The following is a 22,842-nucleotide window of genomic DNA, read 5'->3' on the forward strand; positions in this document are numbered from 1 at the left end:
GATCATGGCGTGTGCTTACGTCGTTACGTTGTTACGTCCTCTATTTTATTTAGGGTAAATATCTGAGCAGAAGAATGGGAAGAAGACTGATATGTACTCATGATATGAGTTTATAACAATAACGATCATTTACCAAATGTGTTCGCAAAGGTAAAAACAATTTGCAATTCATTCCAAAGAGGACAATGCACTCACAAAATACATGAGAATGTATGCCATCAGATAGCTAGAAGCTGGCTAACAGTTTTTTGGCTAGCTATTATTCTGCAGAGCTTGGCAAATTAGCTTGCTGCTAGCAAGTTAGCGTTATCTTCGGACAAGCTAATAGCTAACCCAAATAGTGGTTCGCTTGCCATTTAATCTGTGAAATACATGGATTTTATTAATATATTCATCTTAACTTTCTTTGCCCTTGTCATATCACCATCGTTTAGTTGGCTAGTAATACGTTAGTTAGCCTAGTTAAAAATATAACGTTAGCCAGCTAACTTATTGCAAAGTTAACTAGTTACTGTAGCATTAGGTACCATAGTAAATGGACAACTAACGGCCAGTTAGCTAAACGTTTTGTTGCAAATGAATATCCTATTTGTTCAGACATTAAATGTTAATATAACGCTTGTTTTATCACTTGACTTTTGCCACTTTTAATAACCGACATGCTAGCTAACCCACCAACCGCTTGTGTGACTTTAGCTAGCTAGTCTACGAAAGCCTCCTAGCTACCTAGTTTAGTACATTAGGCTAGCTAACTATCCTAGTACGTAAATTAAGATCGCTAGCTAGTTAACGAATAATATGAAAATATGTGGTGACGTTTGCTGGTCATCTCAACATACGAGTTGATTAATTAACAAACGAGTACTGTCATGAATGATTGTGCCATGATGTTTTAATGACTAGAATGTGCCAGTTGGGTGAGTATGGTGGCGGTGTCATTTTAGTCAGAATAGATTATCGACCCTGCACTTGTTTATAGTTGCACTGGGGTCGGACAGGCTTCTTGTTTAGATTAAGACACTGCGGAGCCTGCACAAGATATGGCTCGGGAAAACGTACCTCAATCCAGGGATGAGAAATGCATTGTACTCGGAATCGTCCCATCATTCCAAATGATAAACCGAGAAGGTTGAACGACTCACTGACTTTTAATAGTAACCACATCTGTCATTGTGGAATTGCTGCTGTGGCTTCTCCTACCTATCATGAGGACGAAAGGGGAACTTTTATGGAAAAACGAGTAGTCTTCTCTGTATAACAGTTGTTATAATGGTAGAATTTTGAGTACAAGACATTTCTCATCCCACGATTGAGATACATTTTTTGAGCCAGGAATCCTGTCTGACCCCAAAGCAGCTGTAAACAAGCGTAGGGTCTGAATCTATTTTGGCTAGTGGCATGTCTGAACAGCTTGTTTGAAAGACAGTTGGTTTACTAGAGAGGATGTTCACTAGCTAGTCAGCTATCTATTCGAATAACGTTTTTGCTTTATGAATCAACTGGAATACTGCTGACCTATGTGAGCAAACTATCATGCTAGCTAGCTAGTTCAACAAGACACTATTGTAAATTCTGTTACTTAATAAGCCATATAGCTAGCTAGCTAATCACCTTCCCATATGGTGCCAATTGAACAGATAGTTAATCTTTGCAGAGGGTCTCGTATGTGTGGTTTACATTTAAGAGAAAGACGGCTGCTTAACATGGTCTATCCATTACCTTTGTTTTGTTTTCAGCTGCCACAGACAGACAGATCATCAGTCTTGAAACATAGACGTTGTGAAGATGAGCAGGAAGACACCTAATCGTCCAGGGATCACTTTTGAAGTCGGTGCTAGAATTGAAGCTCAAGACTATCTACAAAAATGGTATGTAACAGTCAAGTTCCTTTATGTAATCATGTGCATAATGACAGATACATAGTAGACATTTTGTTATTGTCTTCTTTCTTATACAACCTTCTAGGTACTCGTCACGCATTGAGGACATCGATTTCGATGAGGGGAAGATGCTTGTCCACTTTGATCGTTGGAGCCATCGATATGACGAGTGGATCGCCTGGGACAGCACTCGGCTGCGACCTCTTGAAAGGCCAACACTCCGTAAAGAGGGACTGAAGGAAGAGGAGGGGGAGGTGACTGTAGGTGTTTTTGTCCAGCCACAGGCTACTTCTCAATTCGTCTCTCCACGATTCCTCGCATCCTATTTCCTATTTCCTGCATTCTCAACCGTATTGGAGGAGAAGGTCCAAGGTCCCTCCCCTCAGACCTTCTTCTCTATTTGAGAAGATATGATGATGTGAGGAATTGAGAAAATATGAAATGGGAGCGTCAGACTCCCCCATGTATTGTGGCTTGCAATGTATGGATGGATTTGATGAAACTCATATGGCATGCCAAGTACTCAAAACAGCTTTCTCTGGGCTAGAGACAGTTTGCCTCATGAGGAGTTTTGTTGTAGATGGTTGAGAGTGTGCAATCAATCGGATGAGTGATAGATGGATAGTAGTAACATATCGATTCTGAGTGAACTATCGTTTTAAAATAAATAACAAATTGTTTATGCCTTATATCTTATAAATATTTCTACCAGGAGAGACTCAGCGAGATGTCAGCATCTCGCCTTGATGAGCTTCCTGGATGTACAGCGAGCACAGAGGACCAAACAGAGTTACCGCAGCCGAGACAAGTATACATACATTCCCTGTGTCTCATTTTGCAGTGATTTGGCTGAATTATTAACTCCTTGTTTCACTCACTGTTTCGATTCTTCACATAACACAGCTTTGGTCAAAACCATCAGATCATTTTTGTTGAGGCATAACTGAATCTGACATAGCTATATCAGAGTTTAGGCATTTCCATACTGCAGTGCTATTCTGTGGTCTAAAGGGGCTCATTCTGCATCATTCAAGCTTTTGGTCTTTGTGTTCCTGTCGTATGTTTGTAACATTTATCTTTGAGCTTTTTGTGTTACAAACTTTTCCCTTTGCCTTAAAGTTCCAATGCAACCATTTTTATCTCAATATTAAATCATTTAGTACCTTACTGTGTTTTCAATTTAAATGATCCAAAAATAGCTTCTTAGCAAAGATCAATTTCTCAAGTAAACGTTTTGCTAGGACTGTCTGGGAGTGGTCTGAATGGGGAGGGGAAAACTTAAAACTAGCTGTTATTGGCAGAGAGGTTTGGAACTCTCTTTCTTATTGGTCTATTCATTCATTTACAGCCTGTTGATGTCACCAGGCAGGCCAAAACTCCATCCCAACAAAAAAGGCTGACATTTCAGGTGGCCTTTTCGAACAGCTCTTACACTAAAATGGCTTTTTCAGAATTTCAAAGTATTATTTTAACGTCAGTGTGGAAATGCATTTAACACACAAGAAATCACATTTTTTTACAGCACTGGGCCTTTAATTTTCAAGCTACACTTTCAACCTTACAAGCAATTCCTTACATCCTGAATCAGACAACAACATTTCGTGCTTCTACAGTATCTATACTGGACAGAAAGATAAATGTAACATGCAACAATTTCAAAGATTTTACGGAGTTACAGTTCATAGAAAGAAAGGCCCACCCACTTGGGAGCCAGGCCCAGCCAATCAGAATCAGTTTATCCCACAAAAGGACTTTATTACAGACAGAAATACTCCTAAGCACCGCCCCCCCACACTCTCAAATTCCAAGGATCTTTTATTTCAGTTCATGAAGCATGGAACCAACACTTTACATGTTGCGCTTATATTTTTGTTCAGTATAATTTCAAACTTTTGTCTCTCATGGCACGTGTTTGTTAAATACATATTTAGAGTAATGGAGGTTTGTTTGGCTTGACTTGTTTTACAGGAATTGAGAGATGGTGAAGAGGTGCTTGCTCGATGGACAGATTGTCGCTACTATCCTGCAAAGATTGAATCTGTAAACAAAGAGGGTATTTATCACTAACTATTTCTGAAGCAGTAGCCATATGGCCAATACACATAACAGAATGACTTGCAATTGTGTCCGTCCCAACTGAAGTGTCTTTGTTAAATTCTAGGTATCTACACGGTGCAGTTTTATGATGGAGTTATTCGCTGTGTGAAAAAAATTCATATCAAATCTATGCCCCATGATGCAAAAGGACAGGTGAGCTGGTCACATGATCATACAATCACTTCTGGAATCAGCATGAGTATATTTATTTATTGATTTTTTTGTTGTTGTAAATTTAACCTTTATTTAACAAGGCAAGTCCGTTAAGAACAAATTCTTATTTACAATAACGGCCTGGATACCATTCCTCCAATAGAAGTAAGGAACATGTAGCTTAGTAAGAACCTGGCATTATAGCTAAGGGTCTGGCGTTGTAGCTAAGGGTCTGGCGTTGTAGCTAAGGGTCTGGCGTTGTAGCTAAGGGTCTGGCGTTGTAGCTAAGGGTCTGGCGTTGTAGCTAAGGGTCTGGCGTTGTAGCTAAGGATCTGCCGTTGTAGCTAGGGGTCTGGCGGTTATAGCTAGGGGTCTGGCGGTTAGGTCTGGCGGTTATCGCTAGGGGTCTGGCGGTGATAGATATACTGATTTAATAGAAGGCAAGTTAAAATTCTTGAAAGTCTGTTGTAGACAGTGTAGGATACCATAATTTTCTATTTCACTTCTCCCTCTTTTTCAGAAGGTAAAGGGCAACAGGGAATTGCTGGATTTAATGCGAAGGCTGATTCCCACAGTCTTGGCAGGATAGACTTGCTGGCATCTCCCTTGTTCCAACCAGCAGACACTCTCAAGGAGACCAGAGTCTAATCTTATTTACTACTTAATTAAGATTTCATTTATTTTACTTAGAATTGTTTTACTTTTAATGTGGAGTAGTACACTTGGAAAGTATTAGCTAATAGTTCAAACAAGTCCCTATAGGCTAAATATATTGATTTCTTTACTATTGAGGCTTACTATTTTCTCAACCAACCAAGGTCGTGACCTAGTCTGACGTCTAGATGATCTGTTTAGTCACGGTTAACCCTGTTACTTCTCCACACACTACGCCAGAGTCCCAAATGGCACCCTAATTAGAGGCTGCTGCCCTATATACGTAGACTTGGAATCACTGGTCACTTTAATAATTGGAACTAGTCCATTTTAATAATGTTGACATATTTTGCATGACTCCTCTCATATCTATATACTGTATTCTATCCTATTCTACTGTATCTTAGTCTATGCATGACTCATCTCATATCTATATACTGTATTCTATCCTATTCTACTGTATCTTAGTCTATGCATGACTCATCTCATATCTATATACTGTATTCTATCCTATTCTACTGTATCTTAGTCTATGCATGACTCCTCTCATATCTATATACTGTATTCTATCCTATTATACTGTATCTTAGTCTATGCATGACTCCTCTCATATCTATATACTGTATTCTATCCTATTCTACCATATCTTAGTATTTGCCGCTCTGACATTGCTCGTCCAAATGTTTATATATTTTTTAATTCCAGTCCTTTTACTTTAGATTGTGTATTTTGTTAGATATTACATATTACTGCAGTGTTGGAGCTGGAAACACAAACGTTTGGCTACGAACCGCAATAACATCTGCTAAACACGCGTATGTGACAAATACCATTTTGATTTATTTCCTAAATAGGTAATAGGGTTCCATTTGGAACGCACCCTAACTAACTTACAGCAGCAGCCTATAGAATAGATGCATTTATCTAACCACCAGTCTCTAATACTACGTTTAATAACAACATATGGATACCCTGGATTTAAAGAGCTTTTCAAACAACAACAACAAGGACAAAGCACAACAAAACAAAATAGGAAAAAAAGTGAAGGAGGAAAAACAAGTGTCTCTCCTCCCAACAGGACTGGATAGCCCTGGTGAAAGCTGCCTCGGCTGCAGCCAAGAGCAAAGGAAGCAGTACGCCTCGTACCAGTGCCAACAGCAACAAGGACAGGGACGACCCTCACGGAGGGAAGTCTGACGATGAGGACGGTCAAGAAGAGCTGGATGAAGAGTTGCATGATCAGTCCGACTCTGACAAACTGGGTAACTTGAGTCCTCTCCTTCCCTCACCCCAACAGATACATGCACACTGTGGATATTTCCCAAATGGCACCCTATTCCCTATGTAGTGCACTACTCTTGACCAGAGCCTTATGGTCCCTGGTCAAAAGTAGTGCACTGTATTGGGAATAGGGTGCGATTTGGGACACAGATGGGTTTCAAATTAGCAGGCCCTTTAAAAATGAATGGTCATTTCTCAGTGTCTGTTCTCATGCAGCTAGTACTGTATGTTAGTTTCATACAGCAGTCATATGGAGTAGTGGTATCATTTAGATGTTACTGTTGTCATGTAGCTAGTATCATACAGCAGTGATATGGAGTAGTGGTATCATTTAGATGTTATGATTCTTTACTCTCAACCTCTCCAATGATAACTAAGACGCCGTGGTGATGATGAGGAAGAAACCAAGCCCTCTTCAGAGCAGCAAGACATGAGATCTAAGAGAAGGAGAAATGGACAAGATAGCATGTTATTCAACTCAGAGGGTCCAGGCCTATAAAACCACAGGTCATATTTCACCCTGGAGGATCCAGGCCTGTAAAACCACAGGTCACATTTCACCCTGGAGGGTCCAGGCCTGTAAAGCCACAGGTCATATTTCACCCTGGAGGATCCAGGCCTGTAAAACCACAGGTCATGTTTCACCCTGGAGGGTCCAGACCTGTAAAACCACAGGTCATGTTTCACCCTGGAGGGTCCAGACCTGTAAAACCACAGGTCATGTTTCACCCTGGAGGATCCAGACCTGTAAAACCACAGGTCATGTTTCACCCTGGAGGATCCAGACCTGTAAAACCACAGGTCATGTTTCACCCTGGAGGATCCAGGCCTGTAAAGCCACAGGTCATATTTCACACTGGAGGGTCCAGGCCTGTAAAACCACAGGTCATGTTTCACCCTGGAGGATCCAGGCCTGTAAAACCACAGGTCACGTTTCACCCTGGAGGGTCCAGGCCTGTAAAACCACAGGTCATGTTTCACCCTGGAGGATCCAGGCCTGTAAAACCACAGGTCATGTTTCACCCTGGAGGGTCTAGGCCTGTAAAACCACAGGTCATGTTTCACCCTGGAGGGTCTAGGCCTGTAAAACCACAGGTCATATTTCACCACAGGGCCCTCCTTAGTTAGCCAACACATGTACAATGTGTCTCCCAAATGGCACCATAGTCCCTTTATAGGGCACTACTTTTGACCAGGGACTGGGCCAAAGGTAGTACACTATAGAGGATATAGGGTGCCATTTGGGACAGCCATTGTGTGTGGCGTTCCAACCTGTTAATGGACCTGTTATATTCTTCTCCCTCTGCCTTCAGAATCCCATGAAGATGATGCTGACTGTAAGAAGGAGCGGACAGAAGTCCCAGTGACGTCCCAACAACAGGTACCAGCTAGTCACTCACTGTAGTGCAGATATAGATAGATATATTTATATATATATATACACACATACATACATACATAAAATAACTTCAAAGACAGACTTTGCGCCATAGAATTTGTTTTGCTAAGATTGTGTCCCCAATGGCATCCTATTCCCTATATAGTGCACTGCTTTGGACCAGAGCCCATAACAAAAGTAGTGCACTAAATACGGAATAGGATCCCATTTGGGACTTAACCCAAGAGTCAATTCATGACAGCAATCCCACTGTTTATTCCTTTCTGTATTCTTCCAGAAGGTACCAAGAACAGCAGACCATGATTCCTTACAGGGGCAGACCCAGAGACAGACTGGGTCCTCTGTGACGGGCTCTCCAGCCAAGTGTCGGAACAGGCGTCTGAAGCACCACTCTGGGGAGTCCAACAGGTAGCGTTTGACAAGATAGCTATTGGCTTTCAATGCCCTAGGACATCTGTGCTTTATTGTTATATTTATAGTGTAGTGTAATCAGGTAATAATTTGTCATTAATAATGTAATTGTAAGTTGTACTTGTAATTCATATTTTTGTTGCTATTTGTATAATAATTTGTTAAATAATGAAGAACCCGTTTGTCATGGTTAACAGCAGCCAGAAGCAGAGAGCGTCCAGGCCGCCGTGCTCCATCACGACTCTGTCTGCTGGGGAGGACACCATGTCAGCCCCAGAGTCCATGCTGAGTCCCTCCCCCAGACACAGCTGCCCAGACACGGCTACCTCAGGTCGGTCTGCTGAGGGACAGGATCATAGTGGGAAAAGTACTTCCACTAACCAACTCAAAGTAGTGTATAGTCTTAGACACAAGTGGTGTTACAAATATTAACTTTATGTATACAGTTTTTTTGGGGGAAAAACAAACTAATTGCCTCAGAAGTGTTAGGTTCTAATTCTCCCAGTAAAAACTCCACAGACTCTATGAAAGCTTAAACCAAGTTTATTTTTCCCAGAGGATCAACACAGCTGCTTTAGTCAAAGACGTTGTTCACACAAGCGGTGATACTTAACTCTCTCTCCTAGGCTGAGTCTCCTCCTACACATCTGTACAAGCACTGATACTTAACCCTCTCTCCTAGGCTGAGTCTCCTCCTACACATCTGTACAAACACTGATACTTAACCCTCTCTCCTAGGCTGAGTCTCCTCCTACACATCTGTACAAACACTGATACTTAACCCTCTCTCCTAGGCTGAGTCTCCTCCTACACATCTGTACAAACACTGATACTTAACCCTCTCTCCTAGGCTGAGTCTCCTCCTACACATCTGTACAAGCACTGATACTTAACCCTCTCTCCTAGGCTGAGTCTCCTCCTACACATCTGTACAAACACTGATACTTAACCCTCTCTCCTAGGCTGAGTCTCCTCCTACACATCTGTACAAACACTGATACTTAACCCTCTCTCCTAGGCTGAGTCTCCTCCTACACATCTGTACAAGCAGTGATACTTAACCCTCTCTCCTAGGCTGAGTCTCCTCCTACACATCTGTACAAACACTGATACTTAACCCTCTCTCCTAGGCTGAGTCTCCTCCTACACATCTGTACAAGCACTGATACTTAACCCTCTCTCCTAGGCTGAGTCTCCTCCTACACATCTGTACAAACACTGATACTTAACCCTCTCTCCTAGGCTGAGTCTCCTCCTACACATCTGTACAAACACTGATACTTAACCCTCTCTCCTAGGCTGAGTCTCCTCCTACACATCTGTACAAGCACTGATACTTAACCCTCTCTCCTAGGCTGAGTCTCCTCCTACACCTCTAAACAAGCAGTGATACTTAACCCTCTCTCCTAGGCTGAGTCTCCTCCTACACATCTGTACAAGCAGTGATATTTAACCCTCTCTCCTAGGCTGAGTCTCCTCCTACACATCTAAACAAGCAGTGATATTTAACCCTCTCTCCTAGGCTGAGTCTCCTCCTACACCTCTAAACAAGCACTGATATTTAATCCTCTCTCCTATGCTGAGTCTCCTCCTACACCTCTAAACAGCCAATGCATCTCTGTTACTAGACAGAACCTTAGTGATATCTGTTCTTCCTCACTTCATCTGACCTGACCGCTACCCCAAAGTGCTCACTCCTCCCCCAACTCAAGGATGACATGGTGATTGGTACCAGACTGTGTCTCTTCTCATCCCAGAGGATCGCACCCATAGGATGCCTGATGGCTAACAATAACATATCCTGACATAATGTAAACGTTATACATTAAGCTCTCTCCCTCAGTGACATGAAGTAGTATATTTCATATTCTCAGAACCCAACAGTAGTAAGACTTGGGGAGCTCGGGCTGCGATCACTGTCGGCACAAAACTATTTTCCATGATGATACTTAATGGGTCATTTGGTTGTTTGTTAAGTGACGTGGCTGTGCTTCCTCTCCAACAGGGCATGGTGAGACGGTTCCTCCAGGCTCCCCCAGGAGCTCAGAACAGAGCCAGAGGAGGAGACGCTCCCAGCGCCTGGCCACCGTCAGCCCTGATATAAACTCTGACCCCAGCGTGACCTCTCAACCCGCCACCACCCAGTGCCCTGACCTCTCACCCCATGGGAGGGAACACAACACATCTCACAAAGACCCCTCCTCTCCAGAGGGTGAGTGCAGCCTCGAGGGACAAGAGTTCTTCCTGACGTGAACGGGGTCATATTAACTAGGAACCGAATGGGCCGAAACAGAGAGGGAACTACCTGAACTTGTCAAATAACAAACGCTTGTTTTTAATTTTGCGTGACAAAATGTTTTGCTACAGTGTGCACTAATGAATACAACCCTGACCAAGAACACAAAAAAAACATGAACAACCAGGAAACATGTCTATTTATTCAACCCTGAATCTATTCTGTGTGTAATTGTCCTCCTTTAGATCAAATGACAAACTCTGTGGAGAAGGCAGAGTCATCGACCCTCCACAACTACTGTGTTGACATACCACCTACACCTTCATCTGCTGTCTCCATCCTCACACCATCTCATCCACCAATCACACACAGAGACCAGCTGACTGACGGGCCATCATCAGCCAATCATACGGCAGTGGCAGACAAATTCCCACCCTTAGCTGCAGGTAATTCTTGACTGGGGGAGTTATTTATTCTCAACTGCAGCATCTCAAATGGCCCTCTATTCCCTACAAAGTGCGCTAAAGTAGTGTACTTTCTAGGGGAGTAGGGTGCCGTTAGGGTCAGACATTGTACAGGATAATGTACGTTAGATAATGTCCTAATCCATCTGTGTTTCTGTTTGATTTGTAGCTGCTGGGAGGAGAAGTATTACCAGGACCTCTAAACTAAACAAACACACCAGGGAGCCAAGTAGGTTTTCTCCTCAAGTTTATTCCAGATTATTTTACTTTGATTGTATTACTTTCAACCATTACTTGTCATTTCCTTCAAGGCTTACTGCAATTATTATTCATGTTCCGGTAAGAAGCCGATCTGTACCAAGTCCTCTCTGTCCGATAGAATGGAAGCATACTCAAACGCTCTTCAGCCCAGCTTGAACAAAAAGGGTGTCATGTTCTGGACTGGGAGACTTGATAATCCAGAAAAACATTCCCTCCCCCTCTCTCTCTCTCCCCTGTGTGTCACCTCTCTCTCTCTCTCTCTCTCTCTCTCTCTCTCTCTCTCTCTCTCTCTGTCTCTCTGTCTCTCTGTCTCTCTCTGTCTCTCTCTGTCTCTCTCTCTCTCTCTCTCTCTGTGTGTCACCTCTCACTCTCTCTCCTCTGTGTGTCACCTCTCTCTCTCTCCTCTGTGTGTCACCTCTCTCTCTCTCTCTCTCTCTCTCTCTCTCTTCTCTCTCTCTCTTTCTCTCTCTCTTTCTCTCTCTCTCTGTCTCTCTCTCTCTCTCTCTCTCTGTCTCTCTCTCTCTCTCTCTCTCTCCTCTGTGTGTCACCTCTCACTCTCTCTCTCCTGTGTGTCACCTCTCACTCTCTCTCTCCTGTGTGTCACCTCTCACTCTCTCTCTCCTGTGTGTCACCTCTCTCTCTCTCTCTCTCTCTCTTTCTCTCTCTTTCTCTCTCTTTCTCTCTCTTTCTCTCTCTCTCTCTCTCTCTCTCTCTCTCTGTCTCTCTCTCTCTTTCTCTCTCTTTCTCTCTCTTTCTCTCTCTCTCTCTCTCTCTCTCTCTCTCTCTGTCTCTCTCTCTCTCTCTCTCTCTCTCTGTGTGTCACCTCTCACTCTCTCTCCTCTGTGTGTCACCTCTCTCTCTCTCCTCTGTGTGTCACCTCTCTCTCTCTCCTCTGTGTGTCACCTCTCACTCTCTCTCCTCTGTCTCCTCTCTGTCACCTCTCTCTCTCTCTCTCTCTCTCTCCTCTGTGTGTCACCTCTCACTCTCTCTCCTCTGTGTGTCACCTCTCTCTCTCTCTCCTCTGTGTGTCACCTCTCTCTCTCTCCTCTGTGTGTCACTTCTCTCTCTCTCCTCTGTGTCACCTCTCTCTCTCCTCTGTGTGTCACCTCTCTCACTCTCTCTCTTCTGTGTCCTCTCTCTCTCTCTCAGTCATGAACACCAAGTGGTGTGATGACCCAACGTCTCCCAACGACCTGGACCTCTACAAGTGTAAGATCCCTGGGTGCTCCAAGGCCTTCCGCAAAGCCAAGCTGCTGGACTACCACCTCAAGTATTACCACAACGCTGACAAGGACCTCCAGGACTCTGAGCTGCCAGGCTCCCCAGACAGGGCTGGTCGTACCCGGGCCACCTCAGCCTCCATGCCCACCACCACCACCCTGCTGGAGGTCCCTGACAACACAAAGAGACGCAGGACTGTCTCCACCTCATCGTGTATGGATTTACATTTCATTCATTTGAGAAAACAGTTGTATGTAACTTGAATACACAAATTTACAAAATAGTTTTAGGTTATATCCCAAATGGCACCCTATTTCCTATAGGGCACTACTTTTGTTCAGAGCCCAGCCTTATACTCTCTCTCACCCCCCTCTGTCCCTCAGCGCTGTCCCCTCAGGGCCATATGTTTTATACTGTCTCCTCTGTCCCCTCAGGGCCATATGTTTTATATGTTTTATACTGTCTCCTCTCCCCTGGGCCATATGTTTTATACTGTCTCCTCTGTCCCCTCAGGGCCATATGTTTTATACTGTCTCCTCTGTCCCCTCAGGGCCATATGTTTTATATGTTTTATACTGTCTCCTCTGTCCCCTCAGGGCCATATGTTTTATACTGTCTCCTCTGTCCCCTCAGGGCCATATGTTTTATACTGTCTCCTCTGTCCCCTCAGGGCCATATGTTTTATACTGTCTCCTCTGTCCCCTCAGGGCCATATGTTTTATATGTTTTATACTGTCTCCTCTGGGCCATATGTTTTATACTGTCTCCTCTGTCCCCTCTGGGCCATATGTTTTATATGTTTTATACTGTCTCCTCTGGGCCATATGTTTTATACTGTCTCCTCTGTCCCCTCAGGGCCATATGTGTTATACTGTCTCCTCTGGGCCATATATTTTATACTGTCTCCTCTGTCCCCTCAGGGCCATATGTTTTATACTGTCTCCCCTGTCCCCTCCGGGCCATATGTTTTATTCTGTCTCCTCTGTCCCCTCTGGGCCATAGGTTTCATACGGTCTCCTCTGTCCCCCCAGGGCCATATGTTTTATACTGTCTCCTCTGTCCCCTCAGGGCCATATGTTTTATACTGTCTCCTCTGGGCCATATGTTTTATACTGTCTCCTCTGTCCCCCCCGGGCCATATGTTTTATACTGTCTCATCTGGGCCATATGTTTTATACTGTCTCCTCTGTCCCCTCAGGGCCATATGTTTTATACTGTCTCTTCTGTCCTCCAGCACTGTACCCTCCGGGCCATATGTTCCAACTGGACTGTACTGGACTGGGGAGCTGTCTGAAACCTCCCAGATTGAACAGGAAGAAGCGCTCCTCTGCCTCTATGAGCTCTGACAGCACAGAGCTGTCTCTCCCTCCGCCACCTCAGGAGAAGAGCTTCGAGTCCCTCCACGACAAGATTCTGAAGAAGGTGATCGATAAGGACAAGCACCTGGAGCCAGGTTAGTGGCAGGGCAGTGGGCCTTCCTGAGGGGCTGTGAGGTCTGGAGCCAGGTTAGTGGCAGGGCAGTGGGCCTTCCTGAGGAGCTGTGAGGCCTGGAGCCAGGTTAGTGGCAGGGCAGTGGGCCTTCCTGAGGGGCTGTGAGGTCTGGAGCCAGGTTAGTGGCAGGGCAGTGGGCCTTCCTGAGGGGCTGTGAGGCCTGGAGCCAGGTTAGTGGCATGGCAGTGGGCCTTCCTGAGGGGCTGTGAGGTCTGGAGCCAGGTTAGTGGCAGGGCAGTGGGGCTATGAGGTCTGAAGCCAGGTTAGTGGCAGGGCAGGATGCAGCAGGTGTAAAACAACCCAGTGACATGCTTCACTGGCCAGCTCTTTCCCAACAACACACCATGAGGTAGTGATATAGATGAGAAGAAAAACACATGACATACGACAGAGGGGAAAAGAAACAATCTAAAGTAGTGCACTATATAGGGAATAGGGTGCCGTTTGGGTCGCACATTTAAATCAACCCAGTTCGCTGCAGAGAACTGTGATTGAATTACATGACTCCTCCTACAGGGTTAATAAAGAATGAGAAGAAGGTGAAACTGGAGGAGAAATCCCAGGTGATCGGTGAGAATGTGTTCTACTTCTCTTCTTAGCAGTTGTAATAAATAACATTCCTCCATTGTTCTGAGCAAATCAGTTGGTGATTTAAATAGATGTTCTGTTTGTTTTTTAGGAAAAAAGAAGGACAAAGAGCGGAGGGACAGGAAAGAGAAGGAACACTTCAAGATGAAACAGAAGAAGAAGAAGAAGAGGAAGAGGAAATCCAAGCAGCACTGTACGTTTAGTTCAGGTGTTGCATCTTAATGTTTCTCCAAGGGCTCCTGCTGTTGTGTGTAGTATGTTGTCAGCGAATGACCAGTCCATTTGTATAGCTTATTGTAAACATATATATATATTTAAGACGAGACATAAGATAGTACTTAATCAATCCTCCAAGGGGGGAGTTTAATTGCCCCAGCCAATACACACAACACCAATAAATACAGAAGTGAAAGATAAACAGACGTTAGAAGTAGCACATCGTCAATACATCATAATAACACAATCTGTGTTTTCTCACCGGCAGGTTATTCTGACTACGATGACATGTCCCTGTCCTTCCTGGAGCGATCTACGACGTCTGCTCTTCACCGCTCCTCCTCTTCCTCCTGCTCCACCACCAAACATTACCAGTACCCCCGCGCCATCCTCTCTGTGGACCTGACCGGAGAGAGTGAGTGGGAATCGCCTGACAGGGCATCTTTTCTATGAAATGAAGGCGTATAAATAGATATGTATATCAACCAATCACATTTCATCTTTACATGAATGTGCTGTTCAAATTGATCAACTCACATATACCCCTCTCTCTCTCTCTCCCACTTCCCCCTTTCTCTCCCTCCCTCTCTCTCTCTCCCCCTCTCTCTCCCTCCCCCTCTCTCTCCCTCTCCAGACCTGTCAGACATAGAGTTCCTGGAGGACTCGACCACAGAGAGCCTGCTGTTTAGTGGAGATGAGTACAACCAGGTAGGGTTGTCACCATACTACCATATGTTTCTGGAAACATAGAAAACAGGAAGCAGACTGGACTCCGTGGTCCTTTAGGATCCTCCTCTATGTAATAGATTGTGTGTTATAGCTTAGGAAATGTATAGATGTGACTAAGGGGGTTTGTTTTGAACCCTCCGACCAGGACTTTGACTCTCTAAACATGGAGGACTTCCAGGAGGAGGATGAGGATGGGACCCAGGAGATTGTCCGCTGTATCTGTGAGATGGACGAGGAGAATGGATTCATGATTCAGGTACTGGGCTGACTGGAGCCCTCAGACTAGTGTTCTGTCTGAGGTGGGGTGGTTCTGTCTGAGGTGGGGTGGTTCTGTCTGAGGTGGGGTGGTTCTGCCTGAGGTGGGGTGGTTCTGCCTGAGGTGGGGTGGTTCTGCCTGAGGTGGGGTGGTTCTGTATGAGGTGGGGTGGTTCTGCCTGAGGTGGGGTGGTTCTGTCTGAGGTGGGGTGGTTCTGCCTGAGGTGGGGTGGTTCTGCCTGAGGTGGGGTGGTTCTGCCTGAGGTGGGGTTGGAACATTCCAGTCACTTGTGGTGTAAATTCAACACCAAGGACACCTGAAGTTAATATTAAATGAATCACTCTTTAGTATCAGTTAACTGGGCAGTTTACAACAAATACATGTACAATGTACAAGTCTGCCACAAGCTCCGCCAGGGCGTTCCCTTCAGGCCTCTAATATGGGCCTCCTGAGTGGCGCGGTGGTCTAAGGCGCTACATTGCAGTGCTAGAGGCGTCACTACTGACCCTGGTTCGATCCCGGGCTGTATCACAACCGGCCGTGGTCGGGAGTCCCATAGGGCGGCGCACAATTGGCCCAGCGTTGTCTGGGTTTGTGGAGCGTTTGGCCGGGGGTGGTGGGATTTGGGGAGTGTTTCAGGAATTTGGGGAGTGTTTCCGGAATTTTCCAACTATCCCTCAGACATAACAATGGGGCATAAACATGTCTGTTGTCATGTGGGCTCCCGAGTGGCGCAGCGGTCTAAGGCACAGCATCTCAGTACTAGAGGCGTCACTACAGACACCCTGGTTGGAATCCAGGCTGTATCACAACCGGCCATGATTGGGAGTCCCATAGGGCGGCGCTCGTCCGGGTTTGGACGGGCTAGGCTGTCATTTGTAAATAAGAATTTGTTCCTAACTGACTTGTCTAGTTAAATAAATCAATACAATGTATTATACATGTTTCAGACCTGGGTTCAGATAGTATTTGTTTCCACCTAAACACACACACATTCAGTCTCTCTCTGTGTTTCAGTGTGAGGAGTGTATGTGCTGGCAGCACAGTGTGTGTATGGGGCTTCTGGAGGATAGCATCCCAGACCAGTACATATGTTACATCTGCAGAGACCCTCCAGGTAACATCATACCCTACACTCCCCTAACCACAGATCTAGGATCAGATTATTCTCCAACCTAAACCATTAGGGGGATGAAAGATTATCTCACCCTGTTTCGGTGGTTAGAGGCAACTTTTAGCCTGGTCCCAGATCTGTTTGTGCTCTTGACAGCTCAGTTGATGTCATTGTCAAGCCAAACATGACCATGAGTGACAAGGAGTTGGTATGATAACACAAACAGACTGGCACTCAGGCTAGGCAACTTCTACCTACCCTATACAATTTACAAACAAGACTGGCACTCAGGCTAGGCAACTTCTACCTACCCTATACAATTTACAAACAAGACTGGCACTCAGGTTAGGCAACTTCTACCTACCCTATACAATTTACAAACAAGACTGGCACTCAGGCTAGGCAACTTCTACCTACCCTATACAATTTACAAACAAGACTGGCACTCAGGCTAGGCAACTTCTACCTACCCTATACAATTTACAAACAAGACTGGCACTCAGGCTAGGCAACTTCTACCTACCCTATACAATTTACAAACAAGACTGGCACTCAGGTTAGGCAACTTCTACCTACCCTATACAATTTACAAACAAGACTGGCACTCAGGCTAGGCAACTTCTACCTACCCTATACAATTTACAAGCAAGACTGGCACTCAGGCTAGGCAACTTCTACCTACCCTATACAATTTACAAGCAAGACTGGCACTCAGGCTAGGCAACTTCTACCTACCCTATACAATTTACAAACAAGACCAAGATATTCCTACATTATTATTATTATTATTATTATTATCATCATCATCAACATGTTGGTTGTTTTCCTGACATGACCATTTGTTTTGGTTGTTTAGGTCAAAGGTGGAGTGCCAAATATCTCCATGACAAAGACTGGTTGAACAAGGGTCAGATGTACGGCTTGTCCTTCCTCTCTGAGAACTACTCTGAGCAGAACTGTAAGACCAGCATGTCTACCCATCAGCTGTTAGCAGACGTGTTCAGTGTCAACAACGTCCTTCACGGACTACAGCTGAAGATGGACATACTACAGTAGGTCCCCTGTCAACACGTAGGGCAACGTTTTCATCACACTGAAGAGAACTGTGGAACTCACAGTACTACTAGGCTCTGGTCAAATCTAGTGCACTATAAAGGGAATAGGGTGCCATAGGGCTCTGGTCAAATCTAGTGCACTATAAAGAGAATAGGGTGCCATAGTGCTCTGGTCAAATCTAGTGCACTATAAAGAGAATAGGGTGCCATAGGGCTCTGGTCAAATCTAGTGCACTATAAAGAGAATAGGGTGCCATAGGGCTCTGGTCAAATCTAGTGCACTATAAAGGGAATAGGGTGCCATAGGGCTCTGGTCAAATCTAGTGCACTATAAAGAGAATAGGGTGCCATAGGGCTCTGGTCAAATCTAGTGCACTATAAAGGGAATAGGGTGCCATAGGGTTCTGGTCAAATCTAGTGCACTATAAAGGGAATAGGGTGCCATAGGGCTCTGGTCAAATCTAGTGCACTATAAAGAGAATAGGGTGCCATAGGACTCTGGTCAAATCTAGTGCACTATAAAGGGAATAGGGTGCCATAGGGCTCTGGTCAAATCTAGTGCACTATAAAGAGAATAGGGTGCCATAGGGCTCTGGTCAAATCTAGTGCACTATAAAGAGAATAGGGTGCCATAGGGCTCTGGTCAAATCTAGTGCACTATAAAGGGAATAGGGTGCCATAGGGCTCTGGTCAAATCTAGTGCACTATAAAGAGAATAGGGTGCCATAGGACTCTGGTCAAATCTAGTGCACTATAAAGGGAATAGGGTGCCATAGGACTCTGGTCAAATCTAGTGCACTATAAAGAGAATAGGGTGCCATAGGACTCTGGTCAAATCTAGTGCACTATAAAGAGAATAGGGTGCCATAGGGCTCTGGTCAAATCTAGTGCACTATAAAGAGAATAGGGTGCTATTTAAAACGGATCCATGATCATTTGGAGTCAAAATGAATCATTTACTTCCTTGTCCACCTATAGGAACAAACACAATCCCAATTTGCACTTCTGGGCTCGGTCATGGGTGAACTCTGACGAGGACCAGCCCATGGGCGGTCTCCCTGACTGCATCCACTTGACAGACAACTCTCTGAACAACCACAACTCCTCCAAGACAGACACTTACATCACCAGCGAGCACAGGTACACGTTCAGCTGAGTGATACCTGACTTTAGTAGCGATGGGCACTGGTATGGAATCAAACATGATCCATGTTGTGTTGAATTAGCCATATCACTAGTTTACAGTGTGTTCATAATGTATTTTATTGATGGTCTTTGTAATCACTCTTCTCTGCTCTACAGCTACCAGAAACCCCCCAGCCCCGGACAGCTGGAACACTGGCCCTCTACAGACCCCCACGGCTCCAACAGCCAGGAGGGAGGAGGGGTGGTGGCTAATACTAACCCCGCCTCCCACTCCACCCACTTCACAGCCAAGGAACAGGAAGTAAGAAAGGTGTTGTTGATCTTCATTGTCTCTTGTTTGTTTTTAAGGCGATCGATCACTTTATTCATCAGTTGTACATCAGGTCCAACTGGGATATAACTTCATCCCAACCTCTCCTAAAGACAATACACTACATGGAGAGGTAGGAACAGGGGACTGTTTATCCCAACCTCTCCTAAAGACAATACACTACATGGAGAGGTAGGTCAGGGGACTGTTTATCTCAACCTCTCCTAAAGACAATACACTACATGAAGAGGTAGGAACAGGGGACTGTTTATCCCAACCTCTCCTAAAGACAATACACTACATGGAGAGGTAGGAACAGGGGACTGTTTATCCCAACCTCTCCTAAAGACAATACACTACATGAAGAGGTAGGAACAGGGGACTGTTTATCCCAACCTCTCCTAAAGACAATACACTACATGGAGAGGTAGGATCAGGGGACTGTTTATCTCAACCTCTCCTAAAGACAATACACTACATGAAGAGGTAGGTCAGGGGACTGTTTATCCCACCCTCTCCTAAAGACAATACACTACATGAAGAGGTAGGAACAGGGGACTGTTTATCCCAACCTCTCCTAAAGACAATACACTACATGGAGAGGTAGGAACAGGGGACTGTTTATCCCAACCTCTCCTAAAGACAATACACTACATGAAGAGGTAGGAACAGGGGACTGTTTATCCCACCCTCTCCTAAAGACAATACACTACATGGAGAGGTTCAGGGGACTGTTTATCTCAACCTCTCCTAAAGACAATACACTACATGGAGAGGTAGGAACAGGGGGTGCCCGTGGAGTTAAGTGCACAACGGCAAGCTGTGGTATCTAGGGTTTGATACATTTAACCCCTCCCGAGTTGCCAGCTCACTTCCGCGGCAGATTTTTCCTGTCAGACCCGGGATTCGAACTGGCAACCCTCTGGTTGCTGTCTCGCCTCTCTAACCACTAGGCTACCGGCTTTCCTTTAAAGAAAATTAACTGTAAAATGTGTTGATCAATTTTTGATTTGATTTTTGTGGTTGAGTTAATGCTGTGTGTTGTCAACAGAAGACAACTGCCCTGGCTGTGCCTGGCTCCCTGGCTGTGCCTGGCTCCCTGACTGTGCCTGGCTGTCTGAATGAGAGGGGACCAGACTCAGTGCTGGCTGTGCCTGGCTGTCTGAATGAGAGGGGACCAGACTCAGTGGAACATGCCAGGAACTGTCTCCAGTGGCAGATGAACCTCCTGACTCACATAGAAGATGTTCAGAACCAGGTGGCAGGCAGGATGGACCTCATAGAGAAGGAGCTTGATGGTAAATGGGGTGTTCTGGGTGGTCTAGAGAAGGAGCTTGATGGTAAATGGGATGGTCTAGAGAAGGAGCTTGATGTTAAATGGGGTGGTCTAGAGAAGGAGCTTGATGGTAAATGGGGTGGTCTAGAGAAGGAGCTTGATGGTAAATGGGGTGGTCTAGAGAAGGAGCTTGATGGTAAAATGGGGTGGTCTAGAGAAGGAGCTTGATGGTAAAATGGGGTGGTCCACCAAATACACTGGCCTATCCTATAAACTAATACACTGTCCTATCCTATAAACTAATACACTGTCCTATCCTATAAACTAATAATACACTGTCCTATCCTATAAACTAATAATACACTGTCCTATCCTATAAACGAATAATACACTGTCCTATCTTATACACTAATAATACCAAAGCAGTGGGAGGTAATGACCCGATTGTAATTGGAGGAACTCGTTCTTACCTTATTAGATCCTAACCGTCTCTCTCTCTGCGTCCCTCAGTGTTGGAGAGCTGGCTGGACTTCACTGGGGAGTTGGAGCCTCCGGACCCCCTGGCCAGACTGCCTCAGCTCAAACACCGCATCAAGCAGCTCCTCACAGACCTGAGCAAGGTGCAACAGATGAGCACCCTGTGTTCTGTGTGAGTTTGGGTTGGCCTGACCTAGGTAGAATCTGGCCCGTGTCTGGCCTGGGTTAACATGGCAACAGCACCAGGCATCTGGTGTCATCACAGCACTTCACAGAGGAGAGTCCTATCCAAACCCAGGGTGAACCCCGTCCTCTCTCTCTGGCACCGAAGCACACCGTCTGCTGTGGTCCATAAACTGTCAAACTGAGCATACCTTCTCCTCCTAGACAGACTGTGGGAGTGAAGCTTCAGTGGGCTCAATACAAGGGGGATGAATGGATGTATAGAGACCAACAGGATAGAGTTGGGTCCAGTGGACTCTTGGTATTGGAAAGAAGGGTGTTTTGAGTTGGAGTAACTGACAAGTATTGAGTTGATGAAATGGGACTTGTGGATGAAAAGTACCAGTGTAACACAGTGTTAGTTTGTAGGGCCCAGGACGTTTGTTGTTTTAACTAAGACTCCCTGTTATGAAGTGAAGTGCCCACAATGTTTTCTTAACCAGGAAATGAGGGTTTGTCCTCGTACATTAAATCTGTTCACACGCATTCTATGATATAGCTGAAATTCAATTTAATTCATTAGATTATTAAAATGCTATGAGATCACCTCTTCATGAGTCCGTCCCAAATAGAACCCTATTCCCTTTATAGGGCACTACTTTAGACCGTAGTACACTACAGTATGTAGGGAATATATAGGGGGCCATTTGGGAAACGACCCACCACTCTCTTGCCTCAGTAGGAGCAGAGCTGTGGAAGCCTTGCTTGTGTGATATGAGTTAATGCAAAAATCTAAATCACCGAGGTGAATGTTAGATGATATTGTAGCTTTAACCTGCCAGAAATCTGTTCTGTTTTGGAAACGTGGTCTGAAACTTGTTTGACAAGTTCACACTAGGGTGAGATGATTTGTTAAAAAACCCAGTGCTAACAGTCATCAGTCATCAGTCATTTAGCTACTGCATTCTGATTTCATTTCAGGAATCTATTGCCACCTTTTACAATCGTTAACTTTCATTCTCTTTATGTGCCAAGTCTGAAGGTATGACCCACCAAGTTTACAATGTTAACATGGGGAAAGATATATCTATTTGACTGGTGTATATAATATACCCAATCCACAGACAGACATACGACTGTGTGTCTTCGGGATATCTCCATGACAACCACGGAAATGGCCTCGATGTCACGGGACATCTGTGGCACGTTTGTCTCTGTGTGTATGTCCCGAAACGGCACCCTATTCCCTATGTAGTGCACTACTTTTGACCCTGAGCCCTATGGAGCCTGTTCAAAAAGTAGCGCACTGTGTAGGGAATAGGGTGCCATTTGGGGATGAAGCCTCTGTCTGTGGGGTTTTTGATGCTTTCAGTACGGCCCCGGTATGGCTGCTACGTCACATAACACCACAATGTCTTCGGGCTAAGGGGACACGTTTGACTTGTACCACAGGAAGCTAAATTGCCAGCTGGATGTGAAATGCGTATTTAAAAAAAAGCAATGTGTTGATTGCTGTTTTTTGGGTCATTTTATGTACAGTTTTTATAACTGTAAAGATGAGGAAACATCTGTAGAAATACATAAGAGGATAAAATATACTTGAAGAAAAATGACTATGTTTATTTAGCGTTTCTATTAACCTGTATAAAAAGTGTTTTAGAACCAGTCGGTAGGGGAGAAAACAAAGTAGATTTTTATTGACATACCAGCTGTACATTAAGAGTTTATTTAAGACCTGTTCTTTGTGATTTACTACATGTACAATGCCATTAAAAAAAAGATATTCTGGATATTTAATATCTCGTCTTACGCTTCTTATTTTAAATGATTATATTACAGAGTTGGTGTGTGCTAAACTGTTACACATTCAAATGTTAATTTGTGTTGTCTGTTGCTGGCCTTGCGTTCCATGTTTTATGTCATTAGACTTCAGAAACCTGTCGTCCGTTGGCTCTTGAAAGCGCA

At 44.7% G+C, this 22,842-nt stretch overlaps 1 protein-coding gene across 6 annotated transcripts; it reads left to right on the forward strand.

The window, feature by feature from the left end:
- Positions 1 to 7: 7 nt before the first annotated feature.
- LOC139386677 (PHD finger protein 20 like 1) lies at positions 8 to 22,674 on the forward strand. 6 transcript variants are annotated; one of them, XR_011629098.1, is made up of 26 exons: positions 8 to 150; positions 1,737 to 1,868; positions 1,966 to 2,140; positions 2,593 to 2,688; positions 3,849 to 3,933; positions 4,042 to 4,130; positions 5,863 to 6,046; positions 7,379 to 7,446; positions 7,742 to 7,872; positions 8,073 to 8,206; positions 9,881 to 10,087; positions 10,357 to 10,557; positions 10,745 to 10,804; positions 11,986 to 12,270; positions 13,292 to 13,510; positions 14,065 to 14,118; positions 14,228 to 14,329; positions 14,621 to 14,767; positions 14,987 to 15,060; positions 15,227 to 15,337; positions 16,355 to 16,454; positions 17,308 to 17,503; positions 18,485 to 18,646; positions 18,809 to 18,991; positions 20,017 to 20,260; positions 20,749 to 22,674. XR_011629098.1 is itself a non-coding variant. In XM_071132470.1 (26 exons), exons 2-26 carry the CDS (start codon positions 1,786 to 1,788, stop codon positions 20,889 to 20,891), a joined length of 3,507 nt encoding a protein of 1,168 aa, XP_070988571.1. In that variant the 5' UTR covers positions 8 to 150; positions 1,737 to 1,785; the 3' UTR covers positions 20,892 to 22,674. The 6 variants fall into 6 exon arrangements, 5 of the variants coding, with proteins under 5 accessions (XP_070988571.1, XP_070988591.1, XP_070988582.1 ...); XM_071132470.1 differs by having other exon boundaries at positions 18,809 to 18,962; positions 20,014 to 20,260; XM_071132490.1 differs by having other exon boundaries at positions 18,809 to 18,953; positions 20,014 to 20,260.
- Positions 22,675 to 22,842: the final 168 nt, after the last annotated feature.

This window comes from Oncorhynchus clarkii, chromosome 3 (assembly GCF_045791955.1).
Source record: "Oncorhynchus clarkii lewisi isolate Uvic-CL-2024 chromosome 3, UVic_Ocla_1.0, whole genome shotgun sequence".
NCBI lineage: Eukaryota > Metazoa > Chordata > Actinopteri > Salmoniformes > Salmonidae > Oncorhynchus > Oncorhynchus clarkii.

Excerpts from the sequence above, each read along its gene's own strand:
- LOC139386677 (XM_071132470.1), top strand. The coding sequence starts at position 1,786 with ATGAGCAGGAAGACACCTAATCGTCCAGGGATCACTTTTGAAGTCGGT. Across the intron at positions 6,047-7,378 it reads GTCCGACTCTGACAAACTGG|AATCCCATGAAGATGATGCT; the intron begins GTAACTTGAGTC and ends CTCTGCCTTCAG. Across the intron at positions 14,119-14,227 it reads GGAGAAATCCCAGGTGATCG|GAAAAAAGAAGGACAAAGAG; the intron begins GTGAGAATGTGT and ends TTTGTTTTTTAG.